Genomic DNA, 15,776 nt, shown 5'->3' on the forward strand with positions numbered 1-15,776 from the left:
ATATCATTGTCTCTCGTTACCCATGCCCAAATACACAACTTATACCAGCACAACATCACCACTACCCACTAGCTTTTGTACTAGCGTATCATCAGCTAACTCTTACCTGTGTGTTATCATCTTACGTTTTCCGGTATATAACGTATGCGTTAATGCGGAAAACGTAAACTATGCAACCACGAGCAATGTTAGAGAGATCGGGTCTTGTTGTTTACACTTGTTTGGCAAAATGGGCCCGGGGTTACTATTATTTGAGGCTAGTTACTGTTATTACTTTTATAGATTAGGAGCTTAAAGTGAATACATCGTGGAAAAAATATAACTATCAGTCTCCATACTTCTATTTTCTATTGTGCTATAATACGTGCATACCTAAATGCTCACGAGTGTGCGGTTACAGCAAACATGTATACTAACCATATACGCCAGAGGTATCCACGTGAGCTGTGCCACGAGCCTAACAATGTTCGTTAGTTTCCGGTTTTCGCTGGTGTGTGTTCAGGTATTCCTTGACGCACGGCGATACGTGACACCAGTGCCACATATTGAACGCGCCGACCAGCGCAGAATCAATCGATATATCGATCAATCGATGCACGTTATATCCTTATCGATATTGAAGTCCTCGCAGCGTCTTGATGAAGTAATCAGAAGGGATTCTTCTACTGTCGTCTTCGGTCGTGTGAGGTTTACGTGTCCCTACATGCCATCGCATACATCGTGGCAATCTCTACATGCCGTGTACATGTACGCCCATATACCGAGCCACTGTAACCCGAATCCTCGCGTTTATATATATAGTTGTCGTGTTTCGGATCACCTCGAGATCGCATCGCAGAACGAGTAAGACGATGAGAGTCGGGCGCTCGTCGTTTTCGCTCGATGTGACACGGGGAGCAGGAGTTAGTCGCGTGAATCTAGGACGACGTAGCTCGCCGGAGTGGACGCGCGGCTGCTGCCACTGATGCTGCGACTGCTGCTGCTATTGCTACTGCTGCTACGGTTACTGCGGCTACTACTGCTAATACTGCTGCTAGTGCTGCTGCTGCCACTGCTGCCTTTTCGGCTCCGAGCCAGCGATCGCCCTGCACGCGTCGTCTGCATAATTTATACCGATGCCTTTAATTGCGGCCGACGTGCGCATGCGCGCAGGTGTCGCGTAGGGACCGTTGTCAAGTGCGCACCGAGACGTGGTAAGTGTGCGAGAGATCGGCAGACAGAGAATGAATCCATACGTGTCGCGCCCACCTCCGGTGGCTTTGCTAATGATATGTACCTAATAACAGATGCGAAGACGCAGCGGGATGCCTCATGACGCAGGTACACATGGCGGTAACCTCAGTGAGGATTACAGTGCTGTATGCGTTATTGGTATAATGGCCGTCTTCCTCTGACGTAGCATAGCGCAGGTGATAGCGGTGAATTGCACAGCTTGCTTTATACAGTCGTAAAATAGAGCAATTATTATTGTAAAGTTGTAAACGCTAAATATACAGTCGAATTAATGAAAAAGCCGTTATAATTATGCATATAGATAGAGAGCGAGTGAAATTGTCGTTGCAAAAAGGGCTAATTGTTTTTCTTAATTAATAAATTACCAAGGAGCGCCAATTTTTTGTTATAAATGATGCGCTTGTGGGTATATTTAGGCATGGACTGTATTTACAAAATTAATTATGTTCGAGAGGTATTATAAGACACTTATGTGTATATTTATGTGAATAAATATTTCGAAAATACTCGCCCTATTCCTTCCTATATCAGTAAAAGTTCACGTAGATGGACGTATTATTAAAAACATGTTTTATTGAAAATAATATACGTCGCCCTAACAGCTCGTAGGCCTACTTTAAGTTGCGCTTATGATGTGATAAGAATTGTATTATGGAATATTTGAAAAATTGTGAATAGTGCATATTTGTGCGGTTTTCTCGCTTCTTAAGGCTAACGCTCCATTAAGAGTGTTCCCAACTTTGATATCATTAATGCTAATGATTAATGATTGATAATCCTAACCCTAACCCTAACCCTAACCCTAACCTAACCTATAACATAACCCTAACCATTAATGACATTAAAGTTGGGAACACTCCTAATGGAGTATCACCCCTTCTTAATCTCCATATGCGCCCTACGTTATCATTTTTCCCCTCTGATTGTCCGTTTTTATTTCCTATTAAACTATAATTTTAATCGTTGAGATTACCCCCAAGGAGCCGTAGAAACAAGTATTTATGACATCATAAGTATAAAATGTCATAACCTTTGAAGCCAAGTGTTGTGCAAGAGGTATGACATATTAGACATGTGATTGCCATAACTAATTACGAAGATTCTCACAACGAACCCCTTGATTTCTGATAATCTAAAACTCGAATTAGAACAATCACTCGTTCAGCGCCATTGTACATCGTTGCCATGTTTACGTCGTCATGGTACTCTTAATCGCGGAAGAAGAAACACGCAGAACTGTAGAAGCATGTGAGGAGCAACGATGTAAAGGTATATAGGCGCTGGCCAGCGAGGATCAATCGACTGGACATAGATATTCAACGGCAGAAGGAGATTCGGGAAAAGATCATCAACGTGGGTCCACGGGCGAGTAAGGTGAAGATGTCGCGCTTGCTTAGATGACAGCCTTCCCTGTCGCGGCTTCTCTCTCCATCCGTCCACACAATGCAACGCACGTACAGAAAGGAGCACGCGGTACGAAAGCCGAGGCTGCCTGCTCCGTCGGCGCGACCAAAAGCAGCAACAGGCGTTACCGCCGGCGCCAAGTCCGCCGCGAAGAATCTGTCGAATGCGGAGAAAACTCCATCGAGAATTCCAACGGCCAGACGAGGCGTGCCCGCACACAAGCATGCGACAAGTAAAGCGGCATCGTCAGCCGTGAGCCGCACTGCAAGTGTGCCTAGGGTCGCCGTCACTCACGGATCACTTCCCATCGGCGTAGAGGGAGAGCCCAGGGTGGATGTGTCGATCGAACACTGCGCTCACAGGCTATTCGAAGGTATATCAGGTAGGCGGCTGGCGGGCGTTGTCTAGATTCGTGGAGCACAGTGCGTTAAAAAAATTAAAAGGATAATTAACACGTCAGATATATGTAACTAAAGATATCACAATATATAATTTGACAGAGAGTGCACAGGAGGGGCGAGTCAATTGATATTTTTATCACAGTGGATATACGTGTAAATTGCGGCCTCGGTTGACGAAGATGGATACGATTACTAACACAAAGCAAGAATATAGAATAATAAAATAATGCCTTCATATTGGACGGCGTATGATTACACAAGGACATGCTCATGGACGTAGTCACGCACGCGCTTATTTATAATCATTTATATTTATTAATGGTAATCAATTTAACGTATAACAAGTAATGTGATATCAATACACATGCTTGTTAACAAATAAAACGAGTCGATATATTTCGACAGCAAGTGATAACCTGAACATATATAATATAATATAATAGTAGTTATAATAATATAATATATATAATATAATACATGATATAATAATACTATAATATAATATATGATATAATATATATATAATATAATATAATATAATTATAATGTAATGAAGATATAATATACATATAATATAATATAATATAACCTATCATGAATATAATAGATTAATATCGATATCATATAATCATAATATAGATATACATATAGATATAATATCGATATAATATAATATGAATATAATATAATCCAGTATATATAATAATAATATAATATAACATAATATAGTGTAATGCAAAATAGTAGTATGCAATTACTCGAGTACCACCGCACCCACAGATCTGTGGCAAGATGGCGCGCTCTGTGACGTAATTCTCAAGGTCGACGACAGGCAGTTTCCGGCTCACAGGCTCCTCCTGGCGGCCAGCAGCGAATACTTCAAGCAGTTGTTTCTCAACAAGGACCTTTCGGCGAACGATCAGTTCGAGATCAGTTTGAGGGGCGTGAGCGGTGACGCAGTCGACTTGTTATTGAGAGGATTGTACACGGGGAATATTCCCTTATATGAAAGGTATAGTAAATGTACACATGTTAACCCTAACTCCATCCCTAATCCGGACACGAACTCTGACTATAACTGTAACTAAAACCATAATTCCAACCCTAATCCTGACTCTAACCATATAACCCTAGCTCTAATCGAAACCATAACTCTAACCAAGGTCTTATCCCTAACCCTAACCCTAATAGCAGAAAAAATACTAGTGATTAAATAATGGTAGGTATGCGGAGGAAGGCACACAATCACAAATTTAGAGAAACAGATATAGAGACTTCTACGAGTGACAGCATACCTACAGATAATTATAGGCCTAATAATAATAATAATAATAATAATAAATAAATAATAATAATAAATAATAATCATAATCATAATCATAATCATCATCATCATCATCATCATCATCATCATTATCATCATCATTATCATTATCATCATCATCATCATCATCATCATTATCATCATCATCATCATCGTAAGGTATAGTAACATCAGATGTGATGATAGAAACAACAAATATATAACGCAATGCGTTTACTTGCCCATGACTATGCCGCCGCGCAATATAGTTGAACACGGGTTATTGAAAAATTCTGTTTACGTTCTTCACATTCTAATGACATTCCGCTCTTCAAATGAAATGTAGCTGCGCTATACATTAGCTATAGTAGTGCATCAATATTTTATGGTTAACGCGAAAAATCTGACAAACTTCATTTCTCTGGATCGGCAATCGCAAAGTAATGGAAAGCTGATTACACTTCGTGCTGACGTGGAAACAACGAAAGTAAACAGTAAAAAACCCGTAAAAGCTCATAGGGGAATTTTTCCATCTCATTACTAATCCAGGGTAATAAATAAAAGCCGCTAAGCGATATTGTTTCAGCAAGAAAGTCTGGACTCTTGGGGATTCGTGGCTCGTGTACGGAAAAGACATGTACTAAACATCCCAGCCATTTTCTATTAATTCAATTCAGTTAAAACAACTGAACACAATCGATCGGGTGAGAACTAAATTAATGTGGCAATGATGCGCCAAACGATACCGCACTGTGCACGCGTTGCAATACTGCACTGTGCATGTCTGTGTGTGTGTGTGGGGGTGGGGGGGTGTCATTGGCGCAAATGCCACGTGGACACGGGGGAGACGCCCCCCCCCACTTTTCGAAGGGTGGGGGACATAATATCAAAATCCCCCCAGGTTTTTGAACATGTGCTTCTGCATAATTATAAGCCTCTTCTATAATATTATTATTTTGTGCTTGTCTCCACTAAATGAACAAAATAGAAAGTATAAAAAATGACTCAATTGATAGCCTAAACTGAATACAGAAACCGCGACCGTATACTGCTGCTAGGGGGCCTAGGTAGAGAATATTGAAAGTAATTGCCAGTCTCGAGTTATTCCATATCCAATCGGACAAGCATGCACATGGATTTAACGTAGACTTGTAATATGTAAGGCCAGTACGCGCGCGCTCGCTGGCTCTCCAGTAGCTATTGATATCTGTAATAGATATATGTACATTCGTATATATATTATATACACATATCGTATATATTACGTACTATTATTTAGGTCGTGCTGCACGCCAAAAGCGGTGCTCGCGCATGCGCACTATCTCTCGTGAAGATTAATATTTTGCAAACATTGTGAATTTCCAATGAAGAGGGGTTATCCTAGCATAGATTTATATGATAACATTTCATCAGTAGACCTCACTTCAGAAATAGCAAGCAATCCTTGCATGTAAGGTCCCCGCTGCATAAACCATTAAGTACATAACCTGGCTACGTTACTGTTTCAGCGCATGCGAAATATCTCACGAGAGGAGTTTTATATTGTGATGAAATGCATTTAGTATGGTTAGGGGATATCTCAACATAGGTTTCTGTAATAAATTATTATCAGTAGACCTGTGTTTATAGTTAGGAGAGCGCCCTAGCGTGTATAGGGTGCAAAATTCTACATTATTCCCGCCCGTCCTTCTCTTTGTTTCCATTGTCGCACGCTCAGTCTCCTTCTCCTTCCACCGCCCCTGGACTGTATTTCCTGCCACCTTCCCTCAGTTTCCCACCCCTCTCTCCTGTAGCAACCTATATTTACGTACTTTTTCTTTAGCCGTACTGCACGTCTGAACGGTGCTCGCGCATGCGCAATATCTCCCGAGAAGAAGAATATTTTGCAACAATTATTTTCCGCGAAAATTTCTGACACCAACATTCTATAACAAATATAATTGTTCACTTTTACTTAATTATCAAATTAATTAATTAATTATTTATTTATTTTAATTATTTTTTCAATTATTCGTGACGATATTTTATTTTCTGTACTGATTTTACTTCCTAACTGACATCGCCTTATCATGTACTGACGTCACACATGACATTGTCAGGTACCTATTAGACATTCTTGCGGCCAGCCGACATCTAAAGCTACAGAGCATCACCAGCGCCGTCGAGAAGCACATTCTCAGCTCTCTGTGCGTCGACAACTGTCTTCGTCGACTGCCGATGTGCTTCAGTCACGGTCTGAACGCGGCCGTCGGCCGAGCACTCGAGATCGCTGCGGCCAACTTCGACGAGGTAAGCGATCTGAGCGACTTCACCGCGCTCAGTCCGGAGTGCGTGCTGGCGCTGCTGCAGCGGGACGACCTCTGCTGCGACAACGAGCTGCACGTGTTCCGCAAGGCGGCGCTGTGGATACAGAGCGACATCGTCGGCAGGCTGCGCGTCGCCGACGGCGTGCTGGCGACCGTGCGGCTGCCGCTCATACCGCCGCACGACCTCGTCGATCACGTCGAGACGGTCGAGTTCGTCATGGCGATCCCGGCGTGCCAGGACCTTGTCAAGGAGGCGCTGCACTACCACTGCATTCCGGCGCGTCAGAGCATACTGCAGTCGCCGCGCACCGTGCCGCGGCATCGCGCGCGCCACACGGGCATCGCGGCGGTAGGTGGCGCCCCGCGTCTCAAATCCGAGCCGCCGAATCCGGACGTGATGTTCTACGCGCTCGACACGGGCGAGTGGAGCTTCCTATGCAAGGTGAAGCATCCGTGCCACCATCACGCCGTCGCCACGCTCGGCGGCTTCCTTTATATCGCCGGCGGCGAGGCGACCAACGAGCAGGAGGCGCCGCTGAGCAGGGTACACCGCTACGACACGCGCACGGGGAAGTGGCTGCAGGTTGCGAGCATGCGCAGACCGCGAGAGAGCTTCCAGTTGGTAGCGCTCTACGGCATGCTGTACGCCGTCGGCGGTCGCCTCAACCAGGAGGAGTCGCTCGCCGACGTCGAGTGCTACAACCCGGCGACGGACACGTGGGAGGACGTCGCTTCGCTGAGTTCGGCCCGCCGCAGCGTCGCCGTCGCCGCGCACAGCGGAAGGTTGTACGCCGTCGGCGGCTCTGGCAACCGCATGATCTCCAGCAAAGTGGAGCGCTACAACCCGACGACGAACCAGTGGGAGAGCAGGCGCCCTCTGGCGCGACCGCGCTTCTTCGCGCAGCTCGCCTCCGTCGGCAGCCGACTCTACCTCGTCGGTGGCGCCACCGTCGACGAGGCGGGCAACCTTGTGTGCGCGCGCACCGTCGAGTGCTATTCGCCGGCGAGCGACACCTGGACGGAAGTCGCCCCGATGCTGGTGCCGCGCGCCGAGGCGGGCCTCGTTGCCATTGGCAACATGATCTACGTACTCGGCGGTTATTCGTGGGACACGCGACAGAGACTCAGCTCCGTGGAGCGATACGACACGGAGGCCGACGCGTGGACGGCTGTCAGTGAGATTAGCAGACCCTACACGGGTATAGGTGGCGCTATGCTGACGCTGTACGAGCGCACCGACGGTGGCAGCAGCTTCGCATTTCCGAGTTCGGTTCACGTCGCTTCAGGTAAGGCGGCGTCGGCAGCCGATAGGAACGTGGCGACGGCGTCGACGAACAACGACGAGTGGGTGATCAACTCGCGCATCCTGCAGGCGCAGCCCGAGGACACGCGAGATGGTGATGTCACTGCAGGCGAAATCACATCACCCGTGCTGCCATCTATATGAACTCGGAGTAGGAATTAGTTGCACATTCCGCGATGACGCAAATTAGGCTGCTTGTGAGTCGCCAACTGATGCCTCGCTAAAAGCCTGCTTCACATTTCCAAAAAAAAGAACGAAATTACTAGTATAACTTTGGCATAGGCCTACTTTATTGGCAGCTTAGGGAAGAAGGAAAATTAGGAACGTAGCAACTCACTGAAGGAACAGATTAATTTGAAGACACACTCAATCAATGTTTTCATTTTTACTGACCCCGTTTAAAATTATATATATATATATATATATATATATACTTATAAAGTTCTGTTTTCCAAATGCAAGTTAAATTACACAGCGAATATTGAAATGAAAACAGCTGGATACATAACTATATGCATAATTATGTCTCAGTTATTGTCTTCAATATTTTTTGTATATATATATATATTATATTATATATATATATATTATATATAGGCGAGAGGGGGAGAGAAGGGGAGAAGCATTACAATTAAACTGCATATAGATTGTAGATAATTATATATATACATAAAAGTTCATGGTGTGCGTGTTTGTTTGTTTGTGTTGTTTGTTGTTGTGTGTGTGTGTGTGTGTGTGTGTGTGTGTGTGTGTGTGTGGTGTGTGTGTGTGTGTGTGTGTGTGTGTGTGTGTGTGTGTGTGTGTGTGTGTGTGTGTGTGTGTGTGTGTGTGTGTGTGTGTGCGTGCGTGCGTGTGTGTGCATGCGTGTGTCACAACAGTCAGTGAAAAGCTATGAAATACAACTAAAACTTTATTACATGCAATATGCACTCATATATTTCTGTTATCTGACTAATACTATAGCATAAATGCATAAGGAATTCTCAATCGTGCCGTTTATGTTTTGACCACTATAACGCGTTGTAGTTAATATGAGCGTTTAGGACACATTGCGTAGCATGCGAATTTTCGCCTAGGGGCGCCATCTATTGAGGAAAATCGGTCCTGAAAATGCAGGAATACCGTTATTCTACTGCCATTGTAATGTTTCATGTGTGGACAATAATAGTTGTAACGTCTAGTTATCATCCAGTGTTGTATGTCGCCTTAAGGGCATGTATCTCTTTACGGGGGTTTATGGCTCTGTCTCTTCCTTTTTTGAAGGTAGACCGACTACCACGGCTGGCTCCTAGATGTAGGTCTGGATCTATTGTGTGTCTGTACCCATCTATATATGTAGCGTGGAATATCGTATCGTAGACAGTAGTGACAGTGTACACATACCAAGCTGGAGTCGGAGTCTCTCTCGTTCTACTCGAAACCTCTGTGTTTTATCCGTCTCTGCCCCCCCCTCGACCTGTTTCTGCGTTTATTGTCAAGGTTTGTTGCCCCCTTGACCGGTCGCCAGTACCGTCATTAAGGTGTACCTTAATGATGGCTGGTCGACCATTTTAGCTGTGTTCTTGGGTAGAGTGAATGCGTTCGTATCATTTTATACTGCTTACTGTCAAACGTTAATTTATGTGTCCCGCTCTTGAGTATGCGGGTTGTCTGGTGGGGCCATCGCCGGTCGTGCCTGAACGATTGTATGTGCTTTTTCTCTACCGTTCTCACGGTACCACATTTCTCTACTACATATATACGCTACGTTTACATATTTTCCTGCTTACCCTGAATCCATCTTGATGGACCCTTAAAATAGAAAGACGCTATTAGTTATGCCCTATCTGCTATAATCTGTAGGTATGTATAGTATAATTTCTACAACAACAAAAAATACATTTCAATACTTTCTGGACATAATTATAAGCGAACACAAATATTTGACCTGGATGTGTGGAGTATGGTGGAATAGATTAGATCATGAGTGCACGTCAAGTATGTGCTAAGAGGAATCACATTTCGTTAATAGAGAAGCATGCTCGTGATAACTTCTGCATCAAAAATCTGGATTCTCTTTGATAAGTGCAAGGAGCCCAATCTCATGAATATCGCAATCACACGCAACGCCGAGTGAAAATATGTGCACATTTCTCTGCCGTTGGTCAGCGCTAGTGTTGCGCAAACTGATTTAATACACGTGTCGAACGAAATATATACTTATACAACTTTGTTGAAATTAAGTACGTATAGAATACATATCCCATAGTGCAGATTAAGATCGAAATGAATTCATCCTACTGCTAATATATTAAATATCGGATCTATAATAGAGTCCGAGCTGTCTGTGCACTATAGCCTAGTATCTCCTCATTTTTCGATTATATATAATTATATATTTAAAATATAGATAACATGTTCGTGAGAAATGTAATATGAAAAACCTAGATTTTTTTGGCTTTCTTTTGTGATTGCAATGCGCCCGATCGTCTCAACATCTCTGTTCACCTGCTACGCCGAGTGATATTATGTGCAATGTTTTACCGTTGGTCGGCGCTCGTGTCGCGCCTGAGATGTAGTAGAATCTGAATGCTGAATTAGTGGGGCGGATAATATGTCTGAGGTATGTATTCACTTCTGGAAAGAAGCATGAAAATTTGCCCTATGGGGTTTTTGAGTATGCCGATTTCAAAATTTGCGGGAAACACGATGTCACTCCAACGTTTCCCGCCAAAAAATCATAAATTAAAATGGCCGCCAGAAAACATGTTTTTGCCCATAAATCAGCTGTAATTAAGTGCCCCGATTACCATGATCTTGGTGTCTATACCTATGTTTTTGAAGTCAGAGAATGCAATAAAACACGTCAAATATCATAAGATATATCTTCCCGCCAAAAAGTTGGTGAAAATTTAAAATGTCCGCCACAAAACACAGTTTTGCCCATAAATCAGCTGTAAATGCCCCAAGTACCATGATCTTGGTCTTTATACATATGTATTTGAGGTCAATGAACCTCATAGGACGAGTATAGAACATGTGATCTATCATAACATCTTCCCGCCAAAAAAAAAAATCCAAAACGGCTGCCACAAACGCATTTCTTTGCCATAAAATGGCTATACGTGCCACAATTACGAGGATCTAGGTATCTATACCTGTTTTTATGTCAAGGAACCTGATGGAAAACATGAAATATCCTAACATACATCTTCAAATTAAACAAATGCAATATAAAATGTTTTTAGGTCAAAGAATTCGGTAGAACACATGTGAAAATTCATGATGAAAACTTAAAAATAATGCCATCTATACTTCAGTTCATAATTTCTGTTACACTTTGGAAGGTACGCCTGCGCGCCCGCCAAAACGTCGTTTCATCAGATTTCATGAAGACGCAGTGCACGCAATAGAAGGCACGCGCGTATGCCGTGTAAAAGCAATCCAATGGTGTGTCATGTATTATGTTAAAACATTAAATTATCTCTGTCAGTATCTCATATGCTCAGATTTGCTTGCTTATTCTCTGTTACACTGCCCTGAACAGAAGCACAACTGTGTACACTCAAGATTTGCTTTGACACATTTGATTTTTTGCATCCACATTTTAACAGTTTCTGACTAGCTTTGGCTGCCTCTGGAAGAGTGGTCCAGCATGGAGTCCATGGGGGAATCATCTGTCACTTTCTCCCAGCCCCATAAATCTGGCGATGAAACTTCAGGGTCTCCTGTAAGTGACTGTCCCCAGATGTGTCCTGCCTAACAAAACGCCCTTTTCACATGCTGTTCCAGGGCATGCAACGTTGGAGGAATGTTTTTCATCTTACGGTTTTGAATGAACAACTGCTTCCTGGCTTCATTCACATGGCTGAGTGCTGATGTTCACTGATACAAGAGAACGACATATTTCTCTATTTGTTACACGTCGTCGGGGGATACCTGGCTTGGAGCATGGGATAACCGAGCAAAAATCGGTTTGAGATGAGGCATATTGCACCAAACAGCCCAAGCTGTTCTCTTTCCAATTCCATGGAAGGCAGAAACAGTATCACATCCTGATATTGCGTGGAAGAATAGAGGACCCCATAATGCATCGTTGCCTAATTCAGCTGCAATTATGTGGTACTGAATGTAACGTAGTTTAGTACACCGACCAAATGTTTCACAGTCCTGTAAAACACTTGACACTGCAATTGCGATAACCACCACATCAGTATCTGTTGCATGTATCATCAGCTTGGTAAACCCATGATGGAATGAATGGGAAGCATGAAACAGGAGCCATGTGTCTGCTTCTTCGTGAGTGCAGAACAAATCTGACAGGTCAGCTATTGGAGATGATACAGCATTCTGGTCATGTGTGGAGATCACTAGCTTCTGTGGAGGAGGTTGAAACTCGTGTATTGCATTGGCTAGAAGTTGCAACAGGCTGTCTTTGTTTGCATCACAGCAAAAGAAGTTCTTCCAGTTAACAGGAATCTTGGTGTTATTGTCCACCCGGAAATAATTACCAGATCCACGGTTCTGTCGTGTTTGTGCCTTTAGGCTGTCCTCCCTGTAGACATCCCAGACAACATCTACGCGAACAATGTCTTGTAGCATGCGTTCTATATAGGGAAATAACACCAATTGTGAATAGTTCTGGAATGTTTTGACAGAAAGTTGGGACTTCTTTGGGGCAAGCATGTGCACAATGGCAGCACCGTCAACAATTTTGACCTCCACATTTGGAACAGATTCCGGTTGTGGTACCAAGCATTTCATCAAGTCAGATTTGCTTGTTTGGTGCATGATACCATTTGACGCCAACGATGGAGACCAAGCATGATTTTCATGTGCGAAGAAAGTATCCATATCACTTTCTCTAACTTGACACGATATATACAGCTGTGAGAAGAGATGAACATCATTGTGCAGGTTGGAGATATTGGAAGTGGACTTCGCAGGTTTCTATCCTGAACTAGAATTCAACAGAAGCAGATTGATCCTATGTATGGTGTCATTGAATGCAGTGATGTTGTAGTATTTATAGTGTTTATATAAATTTCTAGTACTGTGTTTTGCCTATGTCTTCTGCGGACCTTATAGTATCTACCACACTATCGGACATTATCTGTTTGGTATCAAGTAAGTCTTCTGTACACTTGGTATTTGTTCATGGTAGCGTTCTGTGTCCTTCTTTTTCATTAAATGTGTGTCATCATACTCATTAATAGTCTAGCTGTTTCTGGACCTGCCACCATCCACAGTCTCAGTGCTGCTTCATTTTCAGTGATACCTATTACGCCGCCATCTCCCTTTACCATTGCATTCAGTTGTTCATGAACTTGATCATGGGCTAGTGCTGAAAATTTGTGCATGGTTTTCTGTGTCACAACGTTGCCGTTGAGGAACTCTGCATGTGTGGTAGGGCAATTAATCTCAAGGGCAAGTAGATCTCTCACATGAACCGTCATCCAGCCAGCATAGTGATAGTGGTCAAGAGCTAACATCCACGGAATAATCTTTCCAAGTGACTCCTCTTAGGCAACATGTTTTTGTTCACGCTGTGATCTAAGGAACGACGTTTTGGCAGGCGCGCAGGCGTACCTTCCAAAGTGTAACAGAAATTATGAACTGAAGTATAGATGGCATTATCTTTAAGTTTTCATCATAATTTTTCACATGTCTGCTACCAAGTTCTTTGACCTAAAAACACTATATTGTATTTGTTTAATTTGAAGATGTATGTTAGGATATTTTATGTTTTTCATCGGGTTCCTTGACATAAAAACAGGTATAGATACCTAGATCCTGGTAATCGTGTCATGTATAGCCATTTTATGGCAAAGAAATGCGTTTGTGGCAGTCATTTTAGATTTAATTTTTTTGGTGGGAAGATGTTATGATAGATCACATGTGTTCTATACCCGTTCTATGAAGTTCATTAACCTCAAAAACATATGAGACCAAGATCATGGTACTTGGGGTACTTACAGCTGATTTACGGGCAAAAACATCTTCTGGCGGCCATTTAAAATTTGAGATTTTTTGGCGGGAACCGTTGGAGTGACATCGTGTTTCCCGCAATTTTTGAAATCGGCATACTCAAAACACCCCTAGGGCAAATTTTCATGCTTCTTTCCAGATGTGCACACTTTAAGTAAAAAATGTCACATATCCGCCCTAGCTACTAAATGAAATTCATAGGTACACAATTATGTAGAAATTAAATATGTAAATTACGGTGTGCAGATTCTTAGTGGTTAGAATAGAATGTTCGATCCAGTATTGAGCACACAGGAGAATAACAGGGCCCGTGATCAGATGCATCGTAACTTGCGAGGAATTCATGATTAGTTTTGATGTTAATATCGTAACAGCAGCTAACGCCAGTAGTGTGAACTCATGTATAGAATTCTACACATGTGGAGGTGATAAGTAATCGTAGTAGTAGCATCGGCAGCATCGTCATTGATAACAGCTCAGCGTTAATCTATGAGGTTGTATCACTGTTTGTCCTGAGACCATTATCTTAATACTATTGATCAAATCGTAATACGTGAACATACGTAGATAAATACTAGCAAGATACGCGATATTGATATACCTGCTCTGCTCATACTTAAGCGGCCGTAATCGTCAACAGCAACGTATCAACCAATTACTCATCACTGATTAAGTACCAATCTTATTGATTAAGTACATCAAATGCTATTCAGTCCAAGAAATAATATTAAGTAAGAGAATTACGTTTAATATTTGTCTTGTTAAGATATCTTGGTCTTGATCATCGAGCGCCTCCCAAGGGGGGCACATGTTCTCTTGATCCTTTAATGTTTATGCATTTTCTCCCTTGTTCCCCATTAATAAAATCCCTACTTGTTCCCTAAAATGCTTTTACCTTGTGTTCCCACGATCCCGAAAATTATTTTCCAGTTCCCTTAATCCCCAAAATTATTTACCACTGTTCCCCATATTTGTTTGGTACAGTAGAACCGCTCTAAAGAAGGAAGGAGGAAGGCTGAAGTAAAAAAGGACCTATAGAGGGTTCTTCGACTTGGTCTAAAAATAGCAATATTACCTACAATCCCGTGCCACCGGCCATACCGGTTACAAAAAGAGCGAACACGTGTCGCGTGTAATGTGCCCCTGTGCACAATCAACCGATTTTACATTGGCTAAATATAGTGTTATTATTGCGATAGATATTAGAAGTAAGAGGATCCCGATTTACCAGACAGGTTTATCAGCGTGAGTTTTAGGTGCTGCAGTTCAATGAGGCTGCCACACAGTCGGCAGATTCGTAGATTGAGCAGATCGGATTAAGATTGCACGCAACGGGCACGCAACACATATTATGTTCATAGACTTGAGTTTGTTTACATCGTGAGAGTTCAGAAATTTCACCGATTTTACTGCATCTACTCTAGCTATCAAACGCAGCTTTTTATAATAGCTAGTGTATGCACGTTTGCTGACTGTCTGTAGTGTACGTAGTATGGATATATAAGTACTTTGATTCACTATAGACAACGTAGCCAAAGCACGCTATATCGAGAAATTTAAATTGCGTGCATTGGGAATCGACACCCGTACGAGAATGGGGCGAGGACCACAACTTGTGCCCATCACGTACTTATTTGGATCTCGTGAATTGACTACCTAAAGCCTGCCGCACACGGTGTGTTTTGTGCTGCGCCATCGGCCACGCGTGGCTGATGGCGCAGCACAAAACACACCGTGTGCGTGTGCAAACACAGCGATTTCTTGCGTGTGGAAAATATCACACGTGTTTGATATTTTCTTCCACGTGTGGCAGATTCCACACCGTGTGCGGTGTGCCAACATTCTAGCCGAGATCATTT

At 43.0% G+C, this 15,776-nt stretch overlaps 1 protein-coding gene across 1 annotated transcript; it reads left to right on the top strand.

Moving 5' to 3' along the window:
• The first annotated feature begins 2,676 nt into the window (after positions 1-2,676).
• On the top strand, positions 2,677-8,094 carry LOC106810253 (kelch-like protein 26). Its single transcript, XM_014813544.1, has 3 exons — positions 2,677-3,010; positions 3,819-4,050; positions 6,441-8,094. Exons 1-3 carry the CDS (start codon positions 2,677-2,679, stop codon positions 8,092-8,094), a joined length of 2,220 nt encoding a protein of 739 aa, XP_014669030.1.
• The last annotated feature ends 7,682 nt before the right edge of the window (positions 8,095-15,776 follow it).

This window comes from Priapulus caudatus, unplaced genomic scaffold (assembly GCF_000485595.1).
Source record: "Priapulus caudatus unplaced genomic scaffold, Priapulus_caudatus-5.0.1 Scaffold424, whole genome shotgun sequence".
NCBI lineage: Eukaryota > Metazoa > Priapulida > Priapulimorpha > Priapulimorphida > Priapulidae > Priapulus > Priapulus caudatus.

Bases quoted from the DNA above. Each gene is read 5' to 3' on its own strand.
- LOC106810253 (XM_014813544.1), top strand. From the start codon at position 2,677: ATGCAACGCACGTACAGAAAGGAGCACGCGGTACGAAAGCCGAGGCTG. The intron at 3,011-3,818 runs GTATATCAGGTA...CCGCACCCACAG, and splicing joins CGCTCACAGGCTATTCGAAG to ATCTGTGGCAAGATGGCGCG. The intron at 4,051-6,440 runs GTATAGTAAATG...TGACATTGTCAG, and splicing joins AATATTCCCTTATATGAAAG to GTACCTATTAGACATTCTTG.